The sequence below is a fragment of the Enoplosus armatus genome, chromosome 10, assembly GCF_043641665.1.
Source record: "Enoplosus armatus isolate fEnoArm2 chromosome 10, fEnoArm2.hap1, whole genome shotgun sequence".
In the NCBI taxonomy this organism is placed as follows: Eukaryota; Metazoa; Chordata; class Actinopteri; order Centrarchiformes; family Enoplosidae; genus Enoplosus; species Enoplosus armatus.
Window position 1 is genome coordinate 15,905,717 of NC_092189.1, and position 18,286 is coordinate 15,924,002.

At 42.7% G+C, this 18,286-nt stretch overlaps 1 protein-coding gene across 1 annotated transcript; it reads right to left on the reverse strand.

Moving 5' to 3' along the window:
- Nucleotides 1-220: 220 nt before the first annotated feature.
- vimr2 (vimentin-related 2) lies at nucleotides 221-16,849 on the reverse strand. Its single transcript, XM_070913843.1, has 10 exons — nucleotides 16,752-16,849; nucleotides 16,212-16,356; nucleotides 15,888-16,046; nucleotides 15,581-15,700; nucleotides 12,160-12,255; nucleotides 9,375-9,506; nucleotides 7,102-7,227; nucleotides 4,182-4,292; nucleotides 3,847-3,971; nucleotides 221-517 (listed from the first exon to the last, which is right to left on the reverse strand). Exons 1-10 carry the CDS (start codon nucleotides 16,847-16,849, stop codon nucleotides 475-477), a joined length of 1,155 nt encoding a protein of 384 aa, XP_070769944.1. The 3' UTR covers nucleotides 221-474.
- Between the last annotated feature and the right edge of the window lie 1,437 nt (nucleotides 16,850-18,286).

Here is an 18,286-nt window from a genome sequence, read left to right on the forward strand (position 1 = left end):
GTTTAGCTTGTGTGAGTGTCTGTTTCTGTGTTTCTGTGTGTTTGTGTGGGACTTGTTCAACAAAGAGGGGACAAAACATTTATGAATCATATCCGTGAGCTGGTAAAGATAAAACCCACTTAAGGAAATATCCCTACCAGACACTGAATGGATACACACTCATCGCACAGCACACCCCCCCCCCCCCAATCCTCCCACCAATTTTAGACAGCTCCATCTTTCTTGGAGTCTCAGGGTCATCTGCCAGCGACCTGTTATCAATGGCCCGGCTTAGGCATCCAGACGGCATTAATCTGTCATGATAAGTTTACATCTGCTTAAATTGCTGCTTTGGAACCTTAAGCTCCATCCTAGTGCTTATTTGGGTGTGTGTGTTTTTCGCATTTCCCTTTATGTGTATTTTCTAATCCATGTGTGGGGGAAGCATCCAGCCACACTCCAGCCAGCCAGCCAGTCTGACTCTCCGGCCTCAAATCACAGGTTGCACAGCCTCTCCTCCTCTTCCTCCACCAGACTCCTGAACAGAGAGAAATACATGGACACACAAGGTAACCAAGGTGAAGTACTCACAGGTAGTGCAAGTTTACCAGAAAGACAGAACATTGCAAGTTCTTTCTTGATCTTGGAAACAGCAGTTGACTATCTCACTGTAAGATCCATTTTAAAGACTGCAACTAACTAAATTTTCATTAGAAATTAATCTGCAGATCATTCTAATTAATCAAGATAAATTAAGTTTGGTCTATAAAATTAGGGGAAACAAAGCTTTAATTGTCCAACCAACAATCAAAAACCAAAATGCTTTTGGTTTACTGTCAAATGAGACAAAGAAAAGCACATAAAACTTAAAAATTGAGAATCTGGAACAGGAGAATATTTGGCATTTTGCTTGAAAAATTATAAATAATTCATTGATTATCAATATAGCTGCCAATCGTTTTTCTGTCGATCAACAAATCATTTCAGCTTTAGTCCATTTAGCTGCTCTGGAGGTATTGATCTCCATCTGCTGATGACGATCATGTGATATGATCGAAAGCTTCAAAACAGCTGCTTAATTGACCTATCGATGAGATATTTTGGTCAATGTGATTAATGTTTCAATCCAGTCCAGCTTCCAAAACGCTTCTCTACCAACTCCTGAGGGAAATATCTGTGTCTTCCAACTAGTCGCTAAATGTGTCTCTCTGCCGTTTGGTGCTGAGCAGATTGCGTTCAGTGGGTTCTTAGAGCTGTTTAACTGAAAACAGCTGCCTGATGCATCTGGAAGCGGAGCAGAGCAGTGAGAGTGTTGTGGGCCAGAAAACCAAAACAATGAGCTGAAAGATGCTATAGTCATTTGATTCATTGTTAATGTAAAAATATTGCTTATCGCAGCTTTAAGAGAGGACCTACAGTACGGTCATCAGCTGCAAAATATGCACTCAACTAAAAAGGATCTCTTCCGTAGTTGAGCTACTTGTTGCTGTGTCATGCAGCAGCGTGAGGAAACCACAATGAACAGCAGAATGAATTACAGTGTAATATGGTTCACATTAGCAGTGAGCAAAAGCAGTGAGCATCTGCCTAAACTGCTCTGAGATGCTTTCACAGGCGATAAGCCACCCGGTAATGGCAGCCTGGGGTCATTAGGGTCTGTTGTGCAGACAGTTTGCCACGGCACAGAGAGAATAAACAACCACCATTTTCATTTCTTATTCATGATTTTAATCACGGATGACAAAACATCCAGTAAATAAAATTTTAAAAAAGGAAGGAGAAAACAAAGTTGGCATCGACTGTGTGCCTTTCCTGTGCCTCAAATGTCTTTGGGACAGTCTGTTGGGTGACGAGAGGAAATTAAAACTGTGGCGAATTTGGAAATGTGTGCGAGGGGAGGGCTGACATTAACATGCTGGCGTGGAGAAGAGCTGGCAGTGGCCCAGCACACAGCGCTTGACAGTGTGAGGTCCTCTTTGCCCATTCTAATGAGGCACTGTGAGAGTCTGAGCTCAGGTCCGCAGCAGGGCCCCCTGGGGGTCAGATGCGGTCGGATCGGCGATGTAGGGACCAGGAGGAAGTCCTGGGCGGCAGGATGAGATGGCTGAAGTGCGTCACTCCACATACCAGGATGGCAGATGGTTAAACAACCTCAGTGGAAGGAGGGAGTGACATGAAACGTCTTCAAGGTCACACACAGGAAGCTGCATCATATTCAGGAGCCGTTTCCTGCGACCTCAGTCAGCCAGTGATGTCAGCCCTTTGTTTGCAGAAATATCTTATTATGGACAACGCGGATGTCCAGGTGACATTAAATTAGATGCTTGGACAATATTGGACTCAAACACAGGATCTTCTGCGGAAATACTCCTCGTATTATTCACGGTGAAGCTTATGGAGAAACTTCTTGAGGAATAAAAGTGACCATGGACACATCATTTCCACATTTGTTTTCTCACGTGCTTTGCGATCTGCTCATACAGCATGTAAAGAATGTCAAACATAAACAGAGCATCGAGTTAATTTAAAATCAAATGAAATCATCCCTGGATCATTACGTGCTTTGCCCCTAACAGCTCATTCTGCGGGACAGGTTTAAATAATGTGCGGCACTTCATTGAGCACCACAGGGGACGTCTGTTTTCATTCGACCCCCTACCGCAGAGATGGGAATCTACAGTGCTTGTCAGGGAAAAGGCTCAGAGGCTGTAGATTTTAATTGCAATCAGAAACTAAAGCAGTTGACTTTATGACTTGAACACCTTTATCAGGAGAAGACAAACTAATCAGTGAAACCACCCGGTGCAGTGTTTTTGTTGGACTGAAAAACATTCTCCAGCAGACATGGCTGTCCATCCCTGCCCCAGAGTGCTGGTTCAAGACTTCCTATTAACTGACAGCCCCGCTAACAGTTAGACCACACTGTCCAAAAGACGACATGGTATAATTGTACCGTGCTGTACATGACATAAAATGTAAGCGTCTCATTTAAGAATAACAACCTGCAGCTTTATTTAAGAAGCGAATGAGAGTTGTGAAGGTATGGATCACCACTGTGAGAGCTGGATTTATGGCAGCTCTTCATTACAAAAGAGAACTGGGTCAGCAGCACGAGTACATTATGGTCTGTTATAGCACATTAGGTCATAAGTTAAAATGTGATTATCGCTGTAAAGTCAATCCCAGGAGGAAAGATCACTTATATCTTCCCAACACTGAAACAAATGATCTGAAAGACACTGTTGCATAGAGAGCTTCTTCAGGCTGTAAACTGTCACCAACTCACATCGAACAGATTACTAACACAGCATCAAACTGCAAGTGTGATATATTCTAGGTAATATGGTCTAATGTAATAATCCAAATTTGTAATCCCTTGGGCCTGTGTGATACTAAATACAAGGACTTTGACTCCAGTTTCTAGTAGCTCTCAAGTGTTAGTGCAAACACTGCTGGAATACATATTGAATGAATAACGTAACTTATTTTCTGTACATAAAGTAGGTGCATGTATACACGTCTATGTACAGTACATACAGCCTGCTTAGATTACTAAGTAAGACTAGACTTTTATAGTTTATTTTATCTTTTTTTTGTCTTTACATTCCTGATATAATCGTAACTGTGTGTAAATGTTTTTTGTTTCATATTATTCGTGTGAATGAACCCCAGGATGACTTTTACTACTTGAGGCTAACGAGGGATAAAAACAATAAGCAATGAAAATAGTCAGTCAGTTTTCCTGTTTGCAAGCTAACCAGATCATCTGTTTTGTCTTGACTTGTGAAGCCCAGAACATTATCATATTATAACTGTTAATCAGAGCGGTTTTGCACAAACAGAAATTACGACACCAGACTGTCTGACCTGTAAGCAGTGATTTCCATGTCTCTGGCCATCTTCTCACTGAGCAGCTCCTTGTAGTCTTCACACTGCTCCTTCATCTGCACTTGGAAGTCAGCCTCCTGGTGCCGCATTTCATCTATAGTACACTGAGTATCATGCACGTACGCACACGCGCACACGCACACACGCACACGCGCGCACACACACACACACACACACACACACACACACACACACACACACACACACACACACACAGGGTGGTGGGATTAGAGGGTGAGATTAAATGACAGAATTAGTCCAAACCACTGGTCCTTCACAGCCTATGATTACTTTAAATCAGTCCACTCTCAGACCTCCAGCTCAGCAATCTCGTCCGTGTGTGCAGCCTTCTTCATCTCAACCTCGTCCTCCAGCTCCTCGTTACACTTCTCGAGCTCAGCAAGCTCCTTTTGTAGCTCTGAAATCTACAGAAATACAGACGACACACAGCAGTTTATTCAAAATATACTCACAAACAAAGATTTCTACTAAATTATCTTATTAGTAATAATGTAGTGATGCCTGTGGAGCTGGCAGGCATTCAGGGACTAAGTGTTCTGGTTTATCCTTGTCCTTAAACTACATTTCTAAAAAACATCAACAACATCTGACCAACTTCTCATGTTAGCTAACATGTTAGTAAACATCCAGCAGACACAGAGCAACATTAGCATAAAGAGTTGTGCTTCTGACCACCTGTTTACCGCAAATTCCACACTAACTCTTTTAGCTCTGTTTCGGTCTCACTAAACTACTGAGAAACACATCTGGGTTTTTAGATGCTGGATTGTGATGCTGGGCAGGAAGTGTTGTCCACCACTTTGGTCCAGACTGAAATATCTGAACACCTGTTTGGTACCGACATTCATGTCTCCCTCAGGATATATTGAAATAACTTTGGGGATCTTCTGACTTTTCATCTAGTGCCATCAGGTCAAACTTGTAATTGTCCAGTGTTTGGTTTATGCCCGAATACCTGTGAAACTAATGACATTCCCATCAGCTTTAGCTGAGTTTTGCACTAATTAGCAAATATTAGCATACTAACACATTAAAACATAGTGAACATTGTAAACATTACACCTGCTAAACATCAGCATGTTAGAATTGTCATTGTGAGCATGTTAGCATGCAGACGTTTAGCTCAAAGCTCCACTGGAGCTCCACTCCACTGTCTCTCTGAGGCTGTACTTACGCATGGCTGTAGACTTTATTCTTGTTTGCTTGTTTGCTAACCCACAACTTCTGCCCTCATCAAAATTGATAGAAAGCTCTAAATAACTGAAACTTAAGTCCATCAGCCCGACCTACACAGATAAAACAGGTTCCTTTAATTCTACCACAAACTCCTAATGCAGGAGCAACCCCCCCCACCCCCCCGTGGTGTCCTGCCATGAGTAATTACAGCAATCACAGAAGTTCAACAATTAGCTGTCACAGCCAGATGGGGATCCAGGCGGCCACGCTCGTCTTTCAGCGAGATCATGTGAGCAGAGGAAGACCCTGGTTACAACTCACAGGCTGATGAAGACTCCCCAACCTGTTTCGAGTCACTCACTCACACACACTCCTCCGTTCTCCCTGGCATGATAAGTGAAGTCTGGCCGCCTGCATGTGCGAGTAGTGGCATACAACCCCCATCCGTGCCTGCTCTATTACATACATTTCTGCGTCAGGGCTGATTTCACTGCAATCTGTTTGTTGGGCCATGTTGTGTCTCAGTGAGAAACCAGACCCGAGGCATCCATCACAGGCAAGAGAGGAAACAGAGCAGATCAAGCCGTGCTGTCCATCCGTCAGGCTGGATTGAGCAGAGCTGCGGAGTGTGTGCTACATATTAGAGAAAAGTAGATGATGTTGGGAGAGTTCGGCTGTGGTAACAGGGGCTCACTGTTTATTTAAAGAGCTGGAGGTAGAGCTACAGCCACGGTAATGAGAACCAAACCACCATGTTGGTTGGTGTCAGCTGTGGTCTGACCACTGATGGATGTTAAAGAGACTAATGTGAACTAATGTGAAGGAGATAGTTTCTGTTTTTCTGGAGTCACCTGGTGATTTTACCTGAGTTTCCCGGTCCTCGCTTTGCTGTCTATTTCATGCAAAGCCTCCTTTGCTTTCCTGGCATTTTTCTGACGGCTGAGATGAGAAACATCCGGTTTATTTCCTCTCTTCCATTTGCAGAGAAAGTCTCCACTCAGAGTGTGAGTGAGTGTGCGTGTGTGTGTGTGTGTGTGTGTGTGAAGTTTTAAGACGTTTATGACACTGCAGGCGCTCTGAAAGACTGTACTTAATAACTGAGGACACGGAGGGCAATAAATCCTGTCTGAGCTGAAGCCAAGCCCTTCACATCTCCTGCTGAAAGTGTCCGCAGAGTAAACACTCTGGTCAGCAGGATCTCCCACACTGTTGCTCTGCTGTCACTCAGCCGCTCTCCACTCCCTTCGCCTGCTGTGGGAAACCATTTATTTTCACCATTATGTTTGATTTAGGAGCTGATGGCCGATGCAGAGCCAGTTGCGGGTTGTAAGAGCCCTCTTTTCTTTGTCAGTAAAGAGGTGGGAAATGTATTATGGGAAGATCTGAATCAGAAGGTAGTAACTGAAGTATTTAAATGGTGTCTAACTGCGAGATTTAAAGGGTCGGTTCACCTCCAAAAAATACATACCGTCTTAGTAAGTCAGTTTCTACAGATGTGGAGGCAGAAGGCAACTTGTTGTTTTTACACTGTTTTCTACAAATTAAACAAACGACATATAACACGTAGTTTAGTGAATTTAGAGATGCTGGTAGGCTGATTTTGTTTTTGCCGCCCCCCCCCCCCCCCAAGTCTTGGCAAGGGAGCTAATAAGAGTAAAACTAAAAATGTTGACCTATCCCTTTAAGGCTGAAACATGCTACTCCAGGCTGCAATCACGCAAACATGCACAGGGATCACTTGGAGACATTTTCATGACTGTTTCTTTTATACTTGTACATACAACTTGATGTATGACTGTTTTTTGTTTTTTTTCTCCTCTCTTTTGAACCCGCCTCCCAACAGGAGTTGGATCAACCAATCAGCTTGCTTAACACACATATCTGCACAACATGCTATTGAGATTTGCTTTCTCAAAATTTTGGCAAATCAAATCAAATCAAATCTAACATCTGCCTTAATGTAAAGCACTTTTTTGTGTGTAATTTGGGCGAACTGACCCTTTAAAAACTGATGAAAAAAGAAGAGGGTCCACCCACCAGCATCTTCATCTCACTGATGTCCTTCATCGTTGGCGAATCTGCTGACCCTGCAGCTCCTCCCACTTCCAGTTGTCTTCCATCACCCCTGAGAACCACAGCAGAAGAGGCTGCGCCACACTCGTACTGCAAAGACAGACGATGAGGAATAAGTGCAGTTGTGAAAGTTTAAAACTATCTGACCTTTCAGTTGAGTCTACAAATGCACAAGACCATGGAGGATAGTGCTTTCTTTTGGGCAGCTAAGTGCACTTTGACAGGAGAGCAAAGAGCAATCAGAGCCTCTCATACCGGCTGATGGTTAAACCTCTCCTTGTGTACACCACATTCCTGATTAGATGGAACAAATGCACCCGAAACGAGCAACATGAGGGTGCACAGGTGTGTGGGAGTCAGCCAGCAATCACCATTACTGTTCAAACCCAATAGCAATCATTTCGGCATCGAGACAATTGCGTCTCGTAATCGAGGCCAGGCACAGACAGGACAGTGTCCAGCTGGCGAGAGAAGAGACCGAGTGGGAGGGAGAGAGAGTGAATAGACGGGATTTGGGGGAACAAGAAACACACCTACGCTTCTAGACAGACACAAATATATAAATACGCCAGATATCCTTCAAGCTTGCCTCGAAATGAAGGGGACACGCACGCACGCACGCACGCACGCACGCACGCACACACACACACACACACACCAGCGTCCACTCCAGTGCTGCTGAGGAGCCTGGGAAGGCGGCCAGCAGTCTGATTACAGCCCTGACCTCTGAACCAGGCAGACATCCTCACCCCAGAGGGGGTCAGACCCACCGGAGCTATAGTCTGACCCCAATGCAGCACCTCTTCGCTTGCTTTACACCCACACCCACACACACACACACACACGCACACACTCACACACACACACACACACACACACACACACACACACACAGGTAATGGACAAAGGCATTCTGTTTCGAGTCCAGAACTGCACCTCTGATTCTCAAGTTCTTCCCTGGTGTTGTGTTAAGAGGGAAAGAAAACAAGTGGGAGTATCGCTGTGTGATTTGTGAAAGTTGAGATTTACATCTGGACCTGACCGGACCGTTTCAGAGGGAGAGAGAAGGTGATGTGGTGAAAATAGAAGGGGTTGAGTGGTCAGAAGGAGGATGAGGATGGCAGCTGGTTTCTAGCATGGTAGTCTAGCATTCAAAATCCTACTTGAATAGAATTACACAAGTATGAGGAACAAAATGCACTTAAAGTATAAAATTTAAAAGTATTTGTTCTGCAGAAAAATGGCCTCCTTCACCAATATATTATCATATATGACATTATTTGATTCTTAATTGTGGCATTTTACTGTTGTAGCTGGTCGAGGTTTAGCTGTTTCTTTATATGTTAAGTTAAGTAGTTTAGTCCAGTGGTTCCCAATCTACAGGTCAAGTTCCCTCCAAAGGGTCAGAAGATAAATCTGAAGGGTCAGGAGATGATTAATGGGAGAAAAAGCAAACTTCTGCTACACAAGTTTATATTCCTTTTTTGTGAAATACTGGGTAATTTTAACAGTTGTGCGACAATGTGAAAAGTTAAGAGGGTTTTCTTTCTTTGGTGCAACTAACAACTCATGAAGCGGGTTTCCATCCACACGTTTTTGCGCACATTTTCAATTTGTGCATGAAAAGACCAAAGTAAAAAGTCAACATAGCGCAAAAAAAGGTTTTTACACTTGGCTGAGGTGGAAAAGTTGGTGACTTAGTGAATTAATCATGATGTACTTGAAGCATGTGACTTAAACGTCCACTGAAGAGATGAAAAATAGCCGCAAAACGAAACATCAGATCTGTGTGGAGCGATGACGAGACTCTAATCTTCCTCAAATATGCAACAAGGGATCCCAACCAGCCATTTTTAAAAGTAAAGAAGGTTGGGAAACAAATCTTAATGTGAAAAGTAACTGTCGTTGTCAGGTAACAGACACAGTATTTCCCTCACTCTATAATGCAGTGATATAGAAGTATAAAGTAGCATGAAATAGAATTACTCAAGTACAATACAAGTACCTTAAAATTGTACTTAAGTACAGTATTTGAGTAAATGTACTTAATTACTTTCCACAATTGGTGTGTATGAGGTTTGTCTGTTCAAGTGCATGTAAGTGGAGCTCAATGAGAACCAAAGCCAGAAACAGGATTATGATTCTAAAGATGTACACAGGCGTGCTACTGTAAAGCATTTGGCACAAAAAGGCTTCCACTTCATGACATGTTTATGTGTGTCTACAATGTGTTGTACCTGCAGGCTCTCAGCCAGCTGGCAGTAGTACTCCTTTACGTCCAAGGCCGGAGTGATGTCAGGGCTGCCAAATTTAATAGCTGCCGCCGCTCCTGTGGTCCATTCGGCCGGCTCCAGCAGATTCTCCACTTCCTGCTCATAGACGAGACACATACAAACACACATACAGATCCTTCACTCAGTGGTGAAATATATATATATATATAATATGTAAAAGTACATTTATTCAAGAATAGTGTTTAAGTTCAATTTTGAGGTACTTGTACTTCTACTCTACTACATTTCAGAGGGAAATATTGTACTTTTTACTGCACTACATTTATTTGACAGCTATAGTCCAGATTTAACATAAAACACAGGTGATCACTTTATAAAATATGATGCGTTATTACTGCAGAACACTAAAGTAGTTCAAATTAGCTCCACCTCAACCTGCTACAACATTAAAATGCTGCTCATAACAAATCAATAATACATGATTTAACACTGAAAGGGGCTATTATTCATAGTGAGTACTTTTACTTTAAGTACATTTTGCTGGTAATATTTAAGAATATTTTGAATGCAGGACTTTTCCTTGTAATGGAGTATTTTTACAGTGTGGTATTGCTACTTTTACTTCAGTAAAGCACCTGAATATATTACTGAAGTATGTAAGCACTATCTGCAAAATGTACTTAAAGTCTCAAAAGTAAAAGTACTCAGTAGTTATGCAGACAAATGGCCCCTGTGAGTGTTCTACTATTAGATCTTGTATTATTAGATTATTATTACTAATGCATTAATGCATTTAACTGTTGTAGTTGGTTGAGGTAGAGCTAATTATATCCATTTAATATACTGTTGAGTGGTTTTATCCATCTTATTTTATTATCTTATCATATGCCTTCTATGTAAAACCTTTATTTGTAACATAACTAGTAACTAAAGTGGTGAAATAAATGTAGTAGAGTACAATATTTGCCTCTGAATTGTGGTGCAGTAGAAGTAGAAAGTAGCATGAAATGGAAATACTCTTGTACCTCAAATATGCTCTAAAATGCAGTACTTGAGTAAATGTACACAGAGTACATTTAGATGCATTTACACATACATCAAAGTCCTCAACATGTATGTCTTCAGCTTCCAATATGCAGCCCCTTTTGTAAAAAACCCACATCCATTACAGAGAAAATGAGCTGTTACAGAGCTGCAGTGGCAGGCTAACATTTTTCTCCTTTTCCCTCCACCTAAATAACGACATGGCTGCCGATTTGTCAGGGGAATACGGGGTATCTGGAAGTGCTGATAATAACAACAGTTAATAAAACCAAGGGAACTTCTGTTTTCATTTGGTATTCAGCCGCATTTCCCGGACTGTGAGTTATCGAGCGTGTCCCAGAGGGAGTGTGTTAAACGTCGGGCAGCCCGGCTTTGCAGAGAAAAACACAGTGTGATGGAGTTGGTCCTGCTTCAGCTGCCTCTCTCTGCCTACAGCCTCCAGATCTGATGCTGGGGCGCGTCTGTCATCTCCCGGCGAGGTGGAGAATATTGTAGAAGGCGGAGATAGGAGGGTGTGTATGGATGTGATATAGGCAATGATGTGCATTGGAAACGTGCCTATTTTAAAGCAATAGTTTGACATTTGGGGAAATACGCTTATTTGCTTTCTTGCCAAGAGTTACATGAGAAGACTGATACGAACCTCATATCTGAATGTGATCATATGAAGGTGTTCAGAGAGAAAGCAAAGATCATTTTCGCCTCGCGTCATTTACATGAATTTAACTGCTGGACTGTTTGTGTTTATTCGCCCCAAACAGCCAACTATATCGACTGTACACGTTAGCTGTAAGCCAGCTAGCAACAGACACACCGACCATGTCTGTGTCTGTGTGTTTGTGTTTGTGTTCAGCTCAGCCTCTGACTGATCTCAGAACTCAACAGAAACTCCAGGTCTTTCTAACTTTCTGTTATTTCCTCTCGCCTCTGTACGTTTATGAAGTAGAGTCATAAAACCCTGGGAACACACAGTAAGGCTACAGCCAGCAGACGGCTATCTTAGCTTAGCACAAAGACTGGAAACAGGGAAACAGCTAGCCAGCACCTCTAAAGTTCACTCATGAACACGTTATATCTCATTTGTTTAATCCGTACAAAGTGTACCAGGAGCAGTGACTTCCAGGAGTCTACCAAGACATCGTCCGGCACGTAGCCCCCTGTAAATCTGTGAATTGTCATTTTTGTACTTTCGTTTTTGTACAGATTAAACAAACAAGATGTAACGTGTGTAATTAGTGAGCTTTGAAGGTGCTAGTAGGCAGATATTTTTGCCTTCGGACAGATCCAGGCTAGCTGTTTGTAGTCTTTGTGCTAAGCTAAGCTAAGCGGCGGCTAAGCATCGTATTCAACATACAGATGTGAGAGTGGTGTTGATCTTCTCATCTAACTCTCAGAAAGAAAGAAAATAAGCAAATTTCCCACAATGTTGACCTATTCCTTTGAAAGACTGGAATAAGGATTCAAATGAGCACAAAAGACAAAAGACTCATTTTGACTTGTTGCTCAATTCACTAGATTACATATCTTGTGTTTTAATCTTCTCCCCATATGTTTCTGTTGACAGGGCTGTTTTTGGCTCCTCAGCAAGGTGACTGGGGTCATCACAGCTGTGTTTGTCACTACAGGTCTGGGCCTTTCTCCAACACTCCTGTCTGACCTAAGTGCTACATTTTGAGTCATTTTTATGGCTATAAATTCTTCCAGTTTCATCACACTGCAGCTATATATCCTATCTTCCCCTCACCGTGTTGTGCTGGGCCCCCATGTTGGCCAGCTGCTCCTCATAGATAGCCACTTGCTCCCTCAGCGCCAAACACTCTGCTGTCACAGCATCCACTTCCTGCGAAGAAAATCAAGTTAACAGAGAACAAGGCAAGTTCAACTTAATTTCTGGAGGTGTCTGAGAGGAACACTGCAGTCTGGGAACTAAATCACATCACAGGTTGAAGAAAAGTAGAAAAGGTCTTTGTTTCCACCCTGAACAACCATTTTAAGAACCATCAGCACCAGCACATCCACCTGTTTCACTGAACAGAAAGTACACCGCAATGCAGAGGAAGGGGGAGGAGGAGGAGGAGGAGGAGGAAGATCAGAAGGAGGCTAACTACACACAAAAGCCCCATCCACCAATCCATTCGCCAGCAGGGGTTCTCAGCTCCTCTACTCTTTTTAAAAGACCCAGATTAATTGGTGTTGGATGCAATTACTGTGGGTGCCCGCATGTACATTTGGACACATGCAGAGAGGGTTTGGTGATGAAGTTTGGAGCCTCGCTGGCAGGGTGGCAGGGCCCTTGATGGACAGCAGTAAGCAGAAGTAGTCTGGTCCTGCTGCTGCTGCTGCCTGTGTTCAAATATCAGCCAGCAGTTGATAGAAACTTGTTATAAATCAAATTCTGTGCAACTTTAAAACAGTTCTGCCACTCAAGTTTGCCATTTTTTGGCCACAGAAAGAGAAGATGTAAACAAAACACTAACATTTTAACTTCATAAGGTGCTAATATGTCAAACACATTGGAACAGTGGCCTATTTTTAGCATCCAGAAGAGCAAGATTAGCATTCATTTGTGTTTCTGTCCACCTGACGAATGGAAGTCCAATATTCACTTTCCTTTTAGCTCTGTTTTGGTTCCAACCAACTCTGGAGGGAAATATCTGGCTCTTAAGCTGCTAAATGCTCCACTATGTTCACCAGCCAGTCACTAACTATGTCCGTTTGGCGTTTGGATCTGAGCAGGTACTGTATAGTGGGGTTTTATAGCCTTTTCACTGAAAATGGCAATGCTGATGAGAGCGTGAGACTGAACCCAAATAATAAAGTTGCCAAAAGTTACCAAAACAATGAGCTGAAAGCCACTAAAACACTTTGTAGAGCTGAGGGCAAACCGCAGATTTGGGTGATAATTCTCTCAGTCACTATGAGTGAATGAACCCTTTCACATCACAGTCATATGATCTATTTTTTAATGTAAAAATATTGAATTAATTAAAGCCCCTGAAAACAGGGTTTTAAATCTGAAGTATTTTAAAGTTTAAACTTTAAACATTCATGACCAACAATGCAAAAATCCAAGTTCATTAAATTCTTTACGTATCATCTATAAAGAGGTTAACGGTCAAAAACTGATAAACAACCCACCAAACTTCATCAGATTCTGATTCAAATGTTGCTGAATCCTGATTGGTGTTTATAAGTACATGACATCGCCTTTTTTCAATGAAGCCCCGCCCTCTTCAAACCGGTCAGAGGACAAAAACAGAAAAACATCTGTCATGAGAAATAACCAAAACTTTTGCAAAGGACATGATGTATTTGTGTAGGACGCCATCACTCACAGTAATAAGCTGATTGATAAAAATACATTTTTAAAGGGCCTCCAAGTTTCCTCAACATTTCAAAATCCAGTGTTTTTACATTTCCGCCCTGCTGAGGACCCAGGGAGGTCGAAATCGGTCGACGTTTTAATCAATAAGCCGGACTAAATAAAGGCTTTTAATACAAGCTCTCTCCTTGTTCTGCCCAAGAGTGCGTGAAGAACATTTTCTTTTCTGTGACCATTTATTTCATCTTCAAGAGCACCTTACTGTTACCACCGCAGACTACTCATGAACCAGACTGAGCCCTTTCATTCATCCACTTCTTTGTACTTTTATGTTAATTCTGGTGAATAGTGTTAAACTCATTTCACCTCTGCTACTGTGTTTTACCGCAACTAGGGCCAGTGATGCAAGACGTTACTGAATCATAAAGACACCAGTTCCATGTAAAAATCCCTGTGAGACAATGAAGAGGGGAAATTTATGGGCCTTGAAAATGGAGCAGAATTGGCAGGAGAGGCCCAACACAATAGCCAGCGGTATACTTTAAAAGAAACCAAACGTGCCTTGTTTCATCACTGTCAGTCTGCCATTATGTTGAGAGAACTGCAGCTAGTTGTGGGTTGAGCTGTGTAGTATTCGCTCCTCTCCTCCGCATCTCTGCTCTTCCTCTACCTCCCTGACGATTTCCCAAGTCTTGTCACCCTGCAGCTGCTTCCAATTCAGAACCAGAGAACTGAGCCAGCAGGAACATTACGGCACCGTATTACAGCCTGTATTACATCTGTAAGGGAGAAATTAAAGCCTCCCTCGCATCTGGCCGGGCTGGAGTGGGTGGGGTGGGGTGGGGTGGGGGTGCTCTGGCATGTGCGTGTGTGTGTGTGGGGGGGGGCGTTGGAAAAGTTGGTGGCTCAGGTTGCAGTGGGCCACCAGCCCAGACTGTGTGACTGCTGGTGATCAACACCCAGTGGGTAGGGCTACAGAGGAGCAGCTGTGGCGAGTTTCAGCTGATTCACCAGGGGGCCGAGGGGGAGGAGTAGGGAGGCGCTTGACAACACTGCCATCTAGTGCTGAAGGTACATTATCACAACAAAGGTCTGATCATGTGTAGTACAGCAAAAGAATACTTACAAACGCTTTATAAATAGTCACAAATGAATCAATTAAACATTAATATATCGCTATTATTATTGATATTAATAATTATAATTGTTATTATTACTCTCTAAGCGATGAGTTTGGAGATTTCAAATTTGTGATCAAAAGCCCACATCACTAACTGGGAGAGTGGAGTTTGAAAGAGAATTTACCAGGTATGGAGGGTCTAACAGAATGTGCTACAGGTTGCATTATGGGAAATGTAGGATTGCATATTTTTGGAGAGATACTAGGGACTAGGGACTAAAAATCAGGGTATTTCAGCTTCTGCTGATTCAAGTTTGGGCAGTCACAAGTCCCCCAACTTCAGGGAAATGCGATAATACATTTCTGGAGTACCTCTTTGCCCTAAATATAATCCATGGGATCCATAATTCAAAGTCAAACAGTCCAAAGGACATTTCATGGACACCTCATGAGCAGGAAAGGAGTATTCAGGAGACTACAGAGTTATTGTTTATTATATAGTGAAAAACCCACAAGCCCGTCGTTTTTCACCATCAAATCTGCAGTTATAATTGTTGGTAAGTCGTTAATATTGTTTATTGGCTTTAATCTCTGTAACTAGGTTAACTTCTTAAAATAACAAAGTATAAACGCAAGCCAAGTTGGTCTGAGAGTATACTCAACTTAAGGGATCCTTCCCTACAAGGCAGCAGGTACTGATGCTGTTGTATTTACAACTATTACCTGAGCAACATCTTGTCGCTCCTGCTGGAAGAGGACCCTCTGCTGTGCAGCCTTCTCGTACTCTTTCATCAGACGTCCGAGCTCTTTCTGCATCTCCTCTGTGTTGTACAGAGTCTCATCCTGCAGGGAGACACAGTGAAGACGCTGATGGATCTTGACAAGGTTATAGATCAGGCCTGCCTGTCACTGTACAAACTGAAGTATAATTGATGGAATGGGATGAGAAGTGCGATGGAGCGTCTATGAGAATTTAGGAATGTCACACACACAGAGAAACATGCAGCAGACACACCCAGCAGCACCCTACCCTCTCCCTGCGCAGTCTTTCCACCACCGCATCCAGACTGTAGTCAGGCTCGGCCACAGCGGAGGTGATGCTGGAGGAGGCTTGTCGACTGCTCAGCTTCTCCTCTAGTTGAACAATCTGACATTCGAGAGACTCATTCTCCTCCTCAAAACAATGGGCCTAAAAGGGCACAGAGACATGTTAGATAGGGATAAAGTCTGAACAGGTACATGCTGTTTATATATAGATTCACTGCTTCATTCACCAACAACAAAGGCATGACGCAGCAGAGGGGGAATAAAGTGCTGATGTGTCATTGGGAGCAGTAATAGCGTTTGTCCTCACCAGTTCAATAAGCCTGACCAGGCGGTCATTGAGGGCAGCGATGATGGTGCGGTCCTGGACAAACCGGATCAGACCCTCCTTGTTGAGCACCTTGGCAGCTACAAAGTCTAACTTGTCACAGTCGCAGTCGTCAACGGCCGCTGCCCTGAGAGGACACAAAGTGCCAAAGACTGGACTTAATTCTGAGGGATCCTCTGGGAGATAATGTGAACCACCTCCAGGGATAGTTAATGACTTTCACCAAGAACACGTACAGTATACAGTGATACATTCATTCGCCATATTTGGAGAAATGAAACAAGTTTGACTACAGTCCAGCATTGTTCTTTACATGCTTCAGTGCATGTTAGCCCCACCTGTCACGGTAAATGAACAACGATGTGACGTAACACCCAGATTCATGAACTTAGCAGCCAAAACAAATTCAACATATTTCTAAGTGGAACACTTGAGTCTGTGACTAACATCTTGATATCTTAAAACTGGTTAAGTACAGCCAAATGTCTGGAGCCGCCCTCTACCCCAGAGACCCACACTGACCTGACGGAGGTCCGGTACTGCCTTGCACACCATCCGCTTCGACTCCTGTTATCATCCTCAAACAGCTTGCGGTACGAAGACACTCTGAGCATGGCCATGGCTTTGGATGGGTTCAAACTGGGCTGGCAAAACAGTCAAATGGCGGCAGCGGGTCCAAGGTGGAGGTTTTATATTCACAGGGAATGAGAATGTAGCACTGAGGTGAAGGATCTCTCAGCGGCCACTGACTGGACTAATTATAGCCTGAACATCAGCCACTAACGATTTCATATGTACCTGAAGAGTGAGCCCCAAAAACCAGAGTACAACTGTTGTTTTTCTTGTTGTTTATCTAAATAAGCTGTCAACAATATTTGCACACATTTGTCAAAAAGGAGGAGATGAATGGGAAATCAAAAACAGCTTTTTACACAGTTTTTATTTCTGTTAAATAAATTAAAAGCACCAAAAATCTGAAAAGTTGAAAACAGGTGCGAGTGTTTCCTTGCGTACCTTTAAATGTACCTTAATTTTTATGAACAGATTGTGACAAAAACTGAAGACAAAAGGGCACAATGAATCCATACAAATACATCAGTCGGTACAGTGGCATAAGACATAACACTTAAAATCAGAGGTTATTGATTATATTAATTTTGTGTTTGACATGATGATGGTAGTATCTCTACAGTAACAAAGTGACTAAATACATGGCTATTATAAAATGGCTCTCCCAAATCTGAATCACCAGGAACTTTTACTTCAGGGCCAAGCCACCTTTTGGCAAAGCTCGGCTTGATAACGACCAACAGAAGAATCTAGAGTATTGATGGCAATAAGGCAGAAGAAACTACGCAACAATAGAGCAACTTCAGCCCGACAGGCATCTCTATAAGTGCCAAGATTGTCAGTGTTGTCACATTACATCATATGCTCACATCTTCTGAAGAAAACCTCTGGGCTTTTTCTGGCATCACTACATCACAGGAGATACTGAGCGAAAGAAACTAAAGTCATAAATGTGAATATTTTTGTCAACTGGGAAAGCTAATGCTGACATCTCTTGGGTAAAACTGTTAAAGAGGAAATAGTGTTCATTACACACAGCATAGAAGTTCCTTATTTCAATAACCATGACAGGTTTTGCAACAGTGACTGCAGAAAAACATTTCTTCTGTGGCACAAATAAGAAAGGTGCACAAAGACAGGCTGTATCCTGCAGAGTAATGGGCCATTAAATCTTGCAACCAGAAAATGCTGCATCACTTACTCCTCTGCATTTGCCATGAGGAACACGGCGGCTGTGTCTTGGCATCACACATGCCTAAAACAACGAATAATGAGCTTTAAGATGAGGCAGAAGTGAGGAAAAAAGACATGTAAACAAGCACAGACTTTAACAGTACCACCTTCATGACAAACTGTAGACACCATCACAGATTTGCACCACCATACCGACAGTCAAATACCCACGAAACAGGGAAACAATCACTATTTACAGCATGTAAGACATCAAGAACCACAGAACGTGACTCTTCACTCAAATCCCGTGGACC